This window comes from Rhyacophila brunnea, unplaced genomic scaffold, assembly GCF_057557595.1.
Source record: "Rhyacophila brunnea isolate RB1 unplaced genomic scaffold, BYU_Rbru_1.0 scaffold_1, whole genome shotgun sequence".
NCBI lineage: Eukaryota > Metazoa > Arthropoda > Insecta > Trichoptera > Rhyacophilidae > Rhyacophila > Rhyacophila brunnea.
This window is the reverse complement of record NW_028232751.1, coordinates 52,964,578-52,977,661: the sequence shown is the minus strand read 5'-3', so window position 1 is coordinate 52,977,661 and position 13,084 is coordinate 52,964,578. Positions and strand designations below refer to the sequence as shown.

General features: G+C 34.8%; 1 protein-coding gene across 4 annotated transcripts in view; it reads right to left on the bottom strand.

Moving 5' to 3' along the window:
- Window positions 1–13,084, bottom strand: part of trol (terribly reduced optic lobes) — a 602,293-nt gene that overhangs the window by 90,350 nt on the left and 498,859 nt on the right. For all 4 annotated transcript variants that reach the window (XM_085947167.1, XM_085947174.1, XM_085947183.1 and 1 more), the window contains one exon: window positions 11,320–11,439. In XM_085947167.1, the coding sequence (XP_085803293.1) occupies window positions 11,320–11,439 (120 nt within the window). The remainder of the gene's footprint in view (window positions 1–11,319; window positions 11,440–13,084) is intronic.

The following is a 13,084-nucleotide window of genomic DNA, read 5'->3' as shown; positions in this document are numbered from 1 at the left end:
AAATAAAATTTAAAAAGCATGCTAGTTTCAAGCAAGTCACATCTAAAATTTAGGGACTCTACCACAAGCACTTACCAAAGCAATTTCTTTCATCCGATTTGTCGGTCGGACAGTCAACATGGCCATCGCACCTTTTCGTTTGTGCAATGCAAGTGCCAAAATCACACTGCCACTGGTTGGATGTGCACGCTACAATTCAATATAGTACTCAGATTAATCCCGCGGTGGAATAGTAGACAGAGCACATACATCTAAAATTTCGTTCAGATCCCGCGGCCGGATGAAATCTACATGGTCAAACAATGTGTTTGTTAACCAGGCAATGACAATTAATATTTATTTTTCTGTATTTAATTGTACTTAAGTATGTTTTGATTATTATTATTGTTATTATATTTTTTTTCTATATTCTCTTCGTCTCTCTTGTGAGGGTAATGTTTGACTTATAATGTAAATCTCATGTTGTGTTCGTCTTGAATTTAGATTTGTTATGTCCACAATGTTTTGTATTCTTAAATAAATAAATAAGTTGATACTTGATTGGCACTAGGCACGTGCCTCGAATTTCGTCCACATAATATGACAAACAGACGCAGATTTTTTTGTGAGGAGTTTAACTGAGACCAGGTATATATGTTACGCCGAATGTGCGAAATTGAATATTACATGAAATGGGAAAAATTTTGCCTAAATCATGAAAAATGCAAGCCCGTTGCCTTATTCATGAATTAGACAAAATATCTGGAGAGTGCATGAAATCGGCAGTAATTTTTCTGCCTACTTCATGTCTTGGACAAATTAGATAGAAGCGCTACGGTGGTATTTTTTGGAACTAAACTAAACGTATCAAATGCTCATGGATTGGTCAAAATGTACATTTATATTATCTATGGTCAAAATAGATGATCGCGCTCCGTGGTGTTTTTTGCAACTAAACAAATGTGTCAAATGTCATTGATTTGAATGACGTTCATATCCATTTACTATGCGCAAAAAAATTCTAGAACTATAATATGATAACGGAAGAATTTTATTGAAAAGTATTTTCGCGATTTGATTCGTGCTTGGGTATCAATTGTGCAATGGTCGATTGAATGTTTGTGATAGTTTGTTGACACTTGATAGCTAACCTCAAAATGGACATTCAGTTGAATAATTTAATTCAGAATTACAAAACCTAACCTAACCTAACCTAATAATAATAATATTATATTATGTCCAATTATAACTAATAAAACCATCCGTATTAAATTTACTTTTTCTTCTGTCATGTTGACAGTTCAAGAATTCCATACCGTGGCGAATTCATGTACTCAGCAGAAAAATTACCTAATTCATGAATAAGGCAACAGGCTTTACTATTACATGAATTAGCCAAAATTTTGCCCATTTCATGTAATAGTCAATTTCGCACATTCGGTGTAACATATTCAACAAATCCAGGAAATAGTTGTGACTCCCACTCAACACCTCCATAACTTGGTACTTGAAGGACACCGCATGCGCGTTTTGGATTTACCTGTATAGCGTGATATACCTACACGGTTTATTTTGTGATTTGTCTACCTCAGATGATAGTATACACGAAAAATCATGGTGGCAGCTCTGGAAGTGGTTGTGGATAAAACTCCTCACCTCCAAAGTTGGAATTACAATGACACTGTGCGAGCGCTTTAGTTTCGTATAAAATATCAATACACTGACTGAAATATACTGAAAGTTAGGTCTTGGTCTGTCCACCTTTGAAAAATTGTTAACGCTAGGGTCAAAAAAAATTGGAGACTTCTGCTCTAATTCATGCACAGTGCCTATGGATTACAAAAAGATTTTGTAAACTATAATTATATAGGGAGTGCGAGGCATATAAAAGGTTGGAAGACCTGGTCCAGCCAAATAGAGATTGAAAACATAGATGCCTGGAATTTGGATGAAGATAAGTAACAATATTTTTTATTGACAATCGTAAATGAGGATTGACCTCTTATATTTATTGAATTTTGTTTGTGTGCTGCCACATAATTATTTATTATTATTATTTTATGGTATGTCTAATGGTCCTACCCGGGCCGATAGATTCACAAATTTAAAAAAAAAACTATTACTTACTCACTGTGATATTGAAGAATAAATAATAAATTTGTATTGACAGAGAGGCATGCCAGCAAAGAACCTAGCGGAAAAATACGAAACTTGCAAGTTGAGATTTTTTTGGATAATTTACAATTTCAATTGTATTAATTAAGTATATATATATTTTTTTTTAATTCAAAGATAAACTTACAATAATTGTAAGAAAATGTGAATTCATTGCAGGGTCCCATCTTATTATTACATTATATTTTATGGTCATATTTATTATTAAAATTTAGTTTATTAAGTTTATTTATTAATTAATACAGTTGAAATTGTAAATTATCAAAAAAAATCTTATGTTTCAAGCTTCGTATTTTTCCGCTAGGTTCTCTGCTGGCATGCAGGTACTAATTTATTGGAGTTATTCAATCCATTTATTTAATAATTTTGAAGAAGTATATAGTTTACAGTCAATTAAATTGAACCTAAAGATGTTGAATCTCCTTCCAGGTGGAGCAGTAACAATAAAGTAAACAAAGAAAATTAAAAATATTATTGTCCGTGCGGTCAATTTTCCGTGAACTATTAATAGGTGTTATTATTATACATACGGCAATCTATCTCATCTGCCATGTCGTTTGGGCAATCGACTGAACCATCGCAGCGAAAGAGGACCGATAGACAAGTCCCGTCCGAGCACTTGAATTGGCCACTCATCTCGCAAACGTGCACTCCCAACCAGCTTGCATTTACTACTTACCATTTTATTTTGTCATTACCATTGCATAATTTCGATTAACATCATTAAAAGCAGCATTTTTGGGAAAGGATACATACAATGTTATTATTGAAAGAGATGAATAAACTGTATGTCAACTAAGCAGCAATTAATAGTACAGTAACAACGAAACAATAATGCGGTCGGTCGATAGTGTGCGTGCGTATGGGGAGCCGTGATAAATGCCTGGCAGCCGATTACCACGCATTCGTACGTATACGTATACAATCGAAGAACCGCATCATTGTTTCGTTTTTACTGTACATAATATTATATAAGAAATGATAGCAATTAGTATGTAATTAATTATGGTAGGTATATGAAAATTTAGTAACTAAGAGGTACTATTATTATCATGAAGTATTATTTATTTAACATTACCTACTTATAAGATTCATCATACAATAAAAAAAATATGTTTAATATTAATCTTAGATTAGTTTAGTAAAATAATGATACCTACACAAATGTCTGTAAGTATATTGTTAACAACTTTATAAATATAATTTAGAGACAGTTTCGAGTTAACAGTCAGTGGTGGTTTTAGGTACGTGAAGGTCCGAAGCGTTAACGTATTTTGAGGCCCCCTTACAAAAAAATAGGTATGTGTATATCGGTCATGCCCCACACATCCTGAAGCGAGCCCTCAGGCCAGGATGTATGGCGGCTCCCCCTACCTATCGCTATGATAAGAGTATTGTGATTTTCGACAGTAGTGTTTCTCAAATGGTTTCCGCGGCACCCCAAAGTTAAGATTATTCCGTGTATTTTAACATTTTTTTAAAATAAATCCAGTTGATTTATTGAGTTGTCAGCACTCAGTCATTATTATGAAGCACTGATCGCGACCTCCTTTTGTGGTAGGTAGCCTAGTATCATGCAACCCTTAGATAAATAGCCATTGTGTAAGTCAGGAAACACACTTAAAATAATTATAAAATAAATTTCTATAAGAATTAGCATTAAATTAAGTAGGTTCATCAATGATCATACTGCATCAAATTGCATCGGAAAGCCACATATTTTAAAATCTTAATGACTTTCTTTACTATTAGATTAAATTTGTGGTGTAGGTATTGTTCTCACTTAACTGGTCAAACCGCCACGCCGAGCCCCTAGGCTAGAGCCCTGTCACCTCCCTTATGGGGACCATGGTCCATACTCTGACTCCAAATACGCAAATATGTGTATTTGCCAGACCCAGGATTCGAACCTGGGACCCACGACAATCCTATTGGAGAAAAATATGCCTAGTACGCCTTGTAATTTGTTGAAAATGTATAGTTTTTTGATTCTCACAGAAAAAAAAATAACGGAAAATACGAGAAATTCCGAGTCCCCTTTTCTTTAGGTAGGTACCTCTCCGACCTAAAATGCTTACCGACGAATTCGATAATCAAGGGTTTTTTTTACGTACAAATCGTACAATACAATATACCTACATACCTACAATATTTTCCAGGTTCTCCAAAATTTTATACATTGCGAGATTATAGTACCTAGTTTGCACCAATTATTTATAGCACGGAAATATCGAAAATTTAGTATCACTTTTTGGGTATTTTTCCGATATTCAAAATTATAGTATTTTGGGCGTACTATACATGTTTTATATCGTACATAGTACGCAGACGAAAATTATAGTACGGTTGGCAACATTGCCGCCGACCAGTGTTGCCAACTAAAATTTTCAAAATTTAGTAGATTTTTTGATTTTTTCTTCAAAATATCAGTAGATTGACAAAAATGTATGAAATTCAACGATTGTGTTTGGTGAAAGCGTGCGTATTGACATAATCTCACAAGTGTCTTTTAAAAAATCATGTAAAAAGTGACATTTATTCATGACAAATATCATAATTTCTTCTTTTCCTGACCAAAATTTCAGGAGATCTACTGAAATTTCAGTAGACGTGGCAACACTGCCGCCGACTGCGACGCAAAGGACCAACAGAACAATAACAACCAATAATGCAGGATCCCATAGACTTTTCGTATACATAATATGCCGAACGCATTCTGACAATTGGAATAGGTTTTTGGGGTCACAAAGATATATAATGTCGATGTTGCCAGGCGATATTAGTGGTCAATTTTTTTTATTGAGGTTTTAATTTTTTTTTCTTATAACCCACCAAAAATTGTTCTATGTTCTTCAATAAAACCAAGACCATTTGAAAAAATAAAAATAGCGGGTAGTGCAATGTGTTCAAAATTATCGATTCTTAGGATCCTCCTTGGCTTAAATTATTTTATTTAGTAATATTTTTGTATAGAATCACTCAGATTGGTTTCTTTACCACATATATGCATATGACATTAGTTTTAGTATAATGGCCAATCCAGAAACAGTGTAGGTTGCACATATAGGTAAGTGAATAAATGAAATAACGACAACCACTAACCACACTAAGTACATATTTATTTAAAAAAAAAAAAAAAAAAAACAAGTCACTAAGTGTTAGTTGGAAAAGCTCATCTGATCCACTATTTGAGCATGCATGTTGATTTCCTACAACTTCTTGTCTCTACCAAATTATTTAGTTAAACCATGCAAATGTAATTCTAACTGCCGTACATTATCATGTAGTTATAAGTTATAAGAAATCGGCTTTGGCATCTATGTCATTGTGCAAATCTGTAAGTAGTGTTTGTAAAAACCGTGATCATGATACTTATAGCAGTTTAAACACTTGACTTGTTTCTTTTTTTTATTACAGTGCACCTAGTGTGGTTAGTGGTTATCGTTATTTAATTTATTCACCTACCTATATGTGCAACCTACACTGTTTCTGGATTGGCCATTATACTAAAACTAATGTCATATGCATATATATGGTAAAGAAACCAATCTGGGTGATTCTATACAAAAATATTACTAAATAAAATAATTTAAGCCAAGGAGGATCCTAAGAATCGATAATTTTGAACACATTGCACTACCCGCTATTTTTATTTTTTTTAAATGGGACGAACTGTTCTACGACCATACCGATGGCATGGTATAATTATTGCATTTTCAATCAATCCCTGATTCGGTCTTGGTTTTATTGAAGAACACAGAACAATTTTTGGTGGGTTATAAGAAAAAAAATTAAAACATCAATAAAAAAAAATTTACCATTAATATCGCCTGGCAACATCGACATTATATATCTTTGTGACCCCAAAAACCTATTCCAATTGTCAGAATGCGTTCCGCATATTATGTATACGAAAAGTCTATGGGATCCTGCACTACAAAGCAAAGGTTTGATTTTGCGAATCCGTTGGAATATTAATTTGACACTTGCACATTATATATATAACAATATAACTAACAAAGTGATAAAGGTTAAAATGTCTATTGTTAGCTCGTCTCGGGCTGGTCTTGCTTACCGAGGTAGGTGTTCGATTTTCAAAACAATCAACCATTACAATGCAAGTTATTTATTACATAGGCTAATCACAATCAGTAATAAATTGTTGGGCATTATTTTGTATTGGAAATACATGGCTGTATGAAATCAATTCCTTGCCTAAATAAACAATTCAAAAATATGTAATAAGACCCACCGGAAATGGTCGAAGACGAATACAAAGGAAAGTCGAAAGAAATATGTTAGAAATACAATCATAAAGTATACTTCTGATAAGGTTCTCGAATCAAGTCGTACATATCAAAAATATCTGATTATAATGACGGCGTTATTAGCAAACATTTTGATACCAATAAAATATATCAAAAATGTTCTTTAATTATTATTGAATCTAATAAAATTGCGAAAGTACTGTCTGCAATGCTTTACGAAAAACACGTATTTTTTAAAATCTCAATGCTATACGGGAACCTCTTTCCGGTAAGACAGCTCACGGTAAACTGTGCTACTGCGAAATGAAAATAACTACAATTTACATGACGTGACAACTACATTACAACTAAGTACCTGAAACATCATTTTAATCATTGTCAAATAATATCTTACAAAAAGGACCTTTGCTGTTTGCTGATAGGTATACCCTCACATGAGCCAAAAATTTGTTCGTATATTTTATATTCGTCCCTTTAAAACCGCGTAAGAATGTATAGAGACGTTTGTTATTCATTCGGTAGGTACCTACTCATAATCGTTGCCTCCATATTCTGAAATGGCCCCCCCGGCCAGGATCTTTGGCGGCCTCCCTACCTATCGCTGAGTTTAAAGGCATGTATGACGCACAACAGAAGCTATTTCAAAATTATGTTAGAGATAAAAGTAAGAGCCTTTGATTTATTTTTAGCGATTTTATGTAGTTTTAATACATCTACTTGAATTATGGAGTTGTCAAGAATCAACACAAAACACTCAAATTACATCTTAAAACCTCATTTTTTAAATGTTAATGTCCCTTTCGTGAAAAAGTAATTTGTGATGTGTGTTTATCTCACGTATCTGATCGACCCGCCACACGCCGGCTCCCCCTGAGCCCAGCCTTCTAGGCTAGAGCCAGTCACCCCCCCCCTTGTGGGGCCTTGCTCATAATAAAAAAATAAGCACAAAGCATGTCTTTGAACGAAGACTGTAAAATTCCCTGCGAATTACCATTTCTAACATTTCATTTGATATCGATTTGTTATGTAAAAACATAACCATATCAGACTATCTCGTACCTAGGTCAGTTCGTAAGCCGCTGACCTATATAACCATGATCCCCACAAAGAGGCTGGCAGGGCTCTAGCCTGGGGGCCCGGGCTCAGGAAGACATACGAAGTGATATAAACATACATCACAAATTCTCGCTAATAGTAAAAAAAATCGCTATTGTTCTTCGATATTGTTATTATTTAAAATTATGTGGTTGTCCAATTTAATTTTTAATTGTGTATCGGTACTCGACAACTCCATAATTCAAATGGATGTATTAAAATATACAAAAAAACAATAAATATAAACATTAATTTTACCGCGTACACCAACTACTGTATAGCGTCACACTGCCTTTATCTTTAGCGATAGGTAGGGAGGCCCGCCAAAAATCCTAGCCTGGGGGCCCGCTTTAGGATTTGGGGGCCATGCCTATATAACCTATAATATATTTATGTGGTTTTCTCAAAGCCTGGGAGTTTGTGATTGTTTCTCTTATATTATTATTATTACTAAATACCTACATCACCGTTCCACTACACTACTTCCATTGTGCCTCGTGGCCTGTTGAAAGTGTTAAAAATAATATAATATTATGTCCCCCATCGAACTTATGAGTAGGCGGCAGTATGCACTATTTTATGTCGAATCTTAACAGACCTACCTCCACCATTCGCCACTGATACACAATATATATACAATATAATATGTATTATATAACATGGTCGATCGGTTGCTGTATAACAGTTTCTCCTAGCTCCCTCCATTCTTATCGGTCCCTAATTCTTAGCTGCCGCCTACTCATAAGTTCGATGGGGGACATAATAATTATTCTTTTTAACACTTTAAACAGGCCACTACGCCTAATGGAAGCAGTGTAGTGAAACAGTGATGTAGGTATTTAGTAATATATAGTAAGCTATATAAATATAATATGAATACGTGTATTAATTAAGGCTCTAAGTACCAAAAACAAAAAAACTGACATTTTTATAGAAAAGTGTTCTACATACTAACGCCAATAACTTCAGCTATGGTTTAAGTGCCTCAAGCAAGTCAAAAAAATACAGCAAAATATTTAAACCTGTCGACGTTGTAAGTCCGTTGGTCTGTTTTATTTATAATGGTGTAAATAGCACTACAGTGGTCAACTTCATTCAATATAAAATGGCTGACGATGGTGTGTTGACACTTGCGAGTTCTTAATACCTAAAATTATAGAAGCTGCCGTGATTGCTTCACACTGTAAAACCACGTTTTTCAAAAGGTCTGCTTCATGAAATTTTACTGCAATGACTCGGTATTTTGTATCTACAGGCAATACTACTTTTTGGTACTTAGAGCCTTAATTAATACACGTATTCATATTACTAATTAATTAGTTACCAGTAAAAATGCCTATATGTGTGGCGCGTCGCCGGCGACAGTAATCTTACCTGCTTTCGGTTAACAATGATTTTATAACAAAACAAACACAATTTGCACGTGGCATTTGTTTTGATATTATTTGCATTACTGCGACGTGCGAACTTTCTTTCGCAATACAATATAAGTAATAAATGACTCAATATTTTTTTTTATCAGTGACACCGTCTGGGCCCCTTGTTAGTTCTAATTTTATTCTACGCACTGATTGGTATGCTTTTATTTTATAATGGTTCGGTTACAATAAATATTGAATCATTGAAGCTTGCCGACTATGGTAGATTACTAAATAATATTATTAATACGAATCGGCGGATGTAGGGCACATAGGCTGTTATAAATAGTAGGTACAGACTAAACTTTGTCACATTGTCAGTTATTTATACCATATCGGTGATGAGCAATAGTATTCATAATATGGACAACGGGATGATCATCAATCAAAGAACCAGAAAGGATTTAAACAAATATTTAATTAGTAGGTATCTACTTGCGGTCTTATGTCGAAGTGTGAATAAGATTTTATTGTTTTGTAAATAATTATAATATAATTATATTATGTAAGTGTCTATTGTGCAAAGTGTTTGGAAAGGTAAACAATCGCTGTTCAAGATTGCAAAGAATACTCATATTTTAACATTTAAATACAAACGCCACATTTGCTTTATGGAACCCCAGTAAACTATCACTGCCATATTATCTCTTAACCGTGGCGCATTAGATGATTAATTATATGGCGCATTGCATCTTTGAATTAATTGATTGGGATAGGATGGAACGCATCGAATTATGGAGTTGTAGAGTATTATTCAATACGTCCCAACAACCATATATTTTAAAATGGTGAAAACCGCAGGCGACTTTTTTTGCTATTAGAGCAAATTTGAGATGTGTATTTATCTCATTTATCTGGTCGCCGAGCACAGTAAACAGAAAAATAAATACGGTAAGTCAGGCATAACTTTATTAAGAAATTTAGATCATGCACAATAGTTTGTCATTGTAGTCGGCGACAAAAAAACTTATATTCACAAAATCTATATAGGTACTCAGAAGTTGCATTATTCTCCTTTATTTACCGTCTTTTAATGTGTTCCTCCGTTAGGTTACATGTAGGTATCTAAATTGTACGTAAAACATTTCACCGTGGCACAGTTCCACGTGAGCTTTCTTATCAGAAAGAGATGACCTTATACTATACGGCAGTGGTGGCCAAACCGTGGCGCATGCACCAAGCGTGGCGCATTGGATGATTACAAGTGGCGCATTGCATCTTTGCGCCTACTTATTCTTCTGAAGTAGCCTTTATAAACCCATTTTCACTAAGTGAGCAAAATATAATGCAGATGCCTAGTAACATACAAATGGAACTGATTGATTTAAAAACAAATTCATTATTGAAAATGAAATTTGATGAGCTTTTTCCTGATCAAAATGCTTCAGACATAATTAATTTCTGGTGTTCATTACCCTGTGAACATTTCCCAGAGCTAAGAAAATTTGCAAAAAGTTATATATGTCGCTTTGGATCGACTTACAGATGTGAACAAGCATTTTCATCCATGAAATTGATTAAAAGCAAAACAAAGTCGCGAATAACTGATTCAAATTTGAAGAATTCTCTGCTGCTCTCAGTAACAAATTTGACATTATTGAAGGACTAGCGGAATCCAAACACTCAAAAGCTCTCAGTGCTCCATCCCGCTCAGAGCTCTCTCTCTCTCTCTCTCTCTCTCTCTATCATCACATCCAACAACTGTGGTCCAGAGTTATCTTCACCTAACGAGACTCTCTGGCAGCTGTAGCACCATCAGCGGTGTCCACGGCAGCGATCACCCTCTCGTCCAAGAGATCATTTTCTGACTATTGTAGATTGGTGCTCCAATAAACATGTGTTTTTTTGAACTGGCATAGATTAATTAATTTAATTGCGTGATTGAGTTATTCATTTTCCTCCCCTAAGTGAAGCAGATGCTACCCCTATCCCTATTTTTATAACCCCAACCGTGAACGTAAGAAGGTAGAAAAGGTGCTTGAGTTGTATGGCGCATCTGAACTCGTATATGAAAAAATTGGCGCATGCTATGCAAAAGGTTGGCAACCCCTGTCTTAAATCCACTCTGACCGTACACTAAGAGTTTTAGACGAAACTAGTCTCAAAAATATTAATAAAGAAATGCTAAAAATACAGTAAGTAGGTATAGGTAAGTAATTTATCATTATTTTATTCAGTGTTGTACTCGGTAAACAATGCAATAGTTATTAATACGTATTCAAGAGAAAGTTAATTTTACTTCAATCATTAGATATTAGGTACTTTAAATTATGTCTGTAAAATCAAAAATAGGTACCCATTCAAATCGTTATGTACCTATTGTCTAATTAATATTAATGATTTTATTATAAAAATGTGGTAATAAAGTATAACTGGGGAATTACCTGGTACTCCGGCGCAACCGATTTCGTCGGACAAGTCATTGCAGTCAGGATTGTCATCGCAGTGCCTTGACGCGTCGATGCATTTTCCATCACCACACCTGAAGTCTCCTTCCGGGCAAGCTGAAAAAATCGTCGGAAATATGTTTAATAAGATTAAGAACTAAACATGAACGAACAAACAAATTTAGTCGAGTAATTTAGTAAAATCATTTAGTTGAGTCGATCCATTTTGTTCTAATTTTTCGGTCGAGTAGCGACGTTTGGTTTGGAGGGATTAACTTCAATGACTGCTTCGTCCTGTGCTCCGTCCAAGAAATACGAAGCGTTCGGCGCCAACACCACATCCCAAAGGCATCAATTGCCTTCCATTCCCCTGCCTTCAGGGTCCACGACTCGACTCGACACTAATGTTTGCACAAGCATCATTTTTGTGGCAATCTAAATTGCCCGATCCTTCCATATAGTGGTAAGACATGTCATCGCATCATATTTCCGCTTCACATCCGCCCTTTCCACTGATGTTCGATCCCAGATATACAAACTCGTCGACTATTTCTAGGGTTTGGAACGTACTTGCTATTGGTAGAAGGTTAGCCGGGTTAGCCCGATCGACAACCATAGTGGTAGGTACCTAACTAAATCATTCGCCACTAACTACGTCTACTCGACTAATCCAAACCGGCCTTAAGTGCTCGACTGCAAAAAAGCCAGTTTACATAGTTTGTTGTCGGGGTTAATTTTATTAAATAATTGCCCATCAGCTGTCGGGATAGTATCATATATTATATAGGTATAGCGGGAACGTGGGCTGTCTAGTTTCAAAATTACCGAGCAAGGTCTTGATGAGTCGGTATTTTTTTGCTACTTTAAAACAGGATTTAATGTCATTGTCCTTAATATTGAATGTGCTTGTAGGTAGTGCCCAGTAAAGCCCACCTTTGAGGGTAGGCATGTCATGCGTTGCTTAGGGGTGGCAAAATATAAAGAGTGGCAAATGAAGGTACGACTTCGATCGTTACGAAGTAGACGATGCGGTCTATTCATTAGAAAGTATCGTCATCTTAGTTTTAAAACATAACAATGGGACCTCCATACTCGAATACCTAAAACCACCGCTGTTTGGGAATAGTTTTCGTGGGAATGATCTAATCCTCTGTAGAGTATGTGTATGTCATTTGTCTCAATGTTTTTGTTACATTTGCTGTTTAGGATGATAAAAGATAGTAGCGAAGGGTAGAGGTAGGCTTTGAAGATCCGCCATAAATAGTGCACGTTAAACATTATTAGTCATACGTATTTGTTTTTATTGAACTAAGACTACTATTTACAGATGGTGTTGGTTAGGTTTTTAAAATCCATTAAACCCTGTCTAAACTAAAGCATAATAGTTTTGGTATACTTTGGGCGATACGATAAAATTGTGTGAACTTTTTCATTCATACTTATTCGAATTCATTGGATTAAGTACAACTATAAGTACATAATATTATTAGACATATTATTGTTGGTTAATTTTTTAAAATTCATTGCCCTGCCTAACCAAACTAAAAATATTATGCTGTCTATAAAATATCCAAAGTTATGTAAGTATGCTTTAATCGCATAATTTTAGATATTGTATAGATAGACGAGTATTTTGTAACTATTATCTATTATGGCTCGGTTTTCGCAGGGTTTAATAATTGAATTTTAAAACTAACCAACACTATTTGTAAATTGAAGTCTTATTTCAATGAAGACAAAATAATACGTGTGACTGACAAAG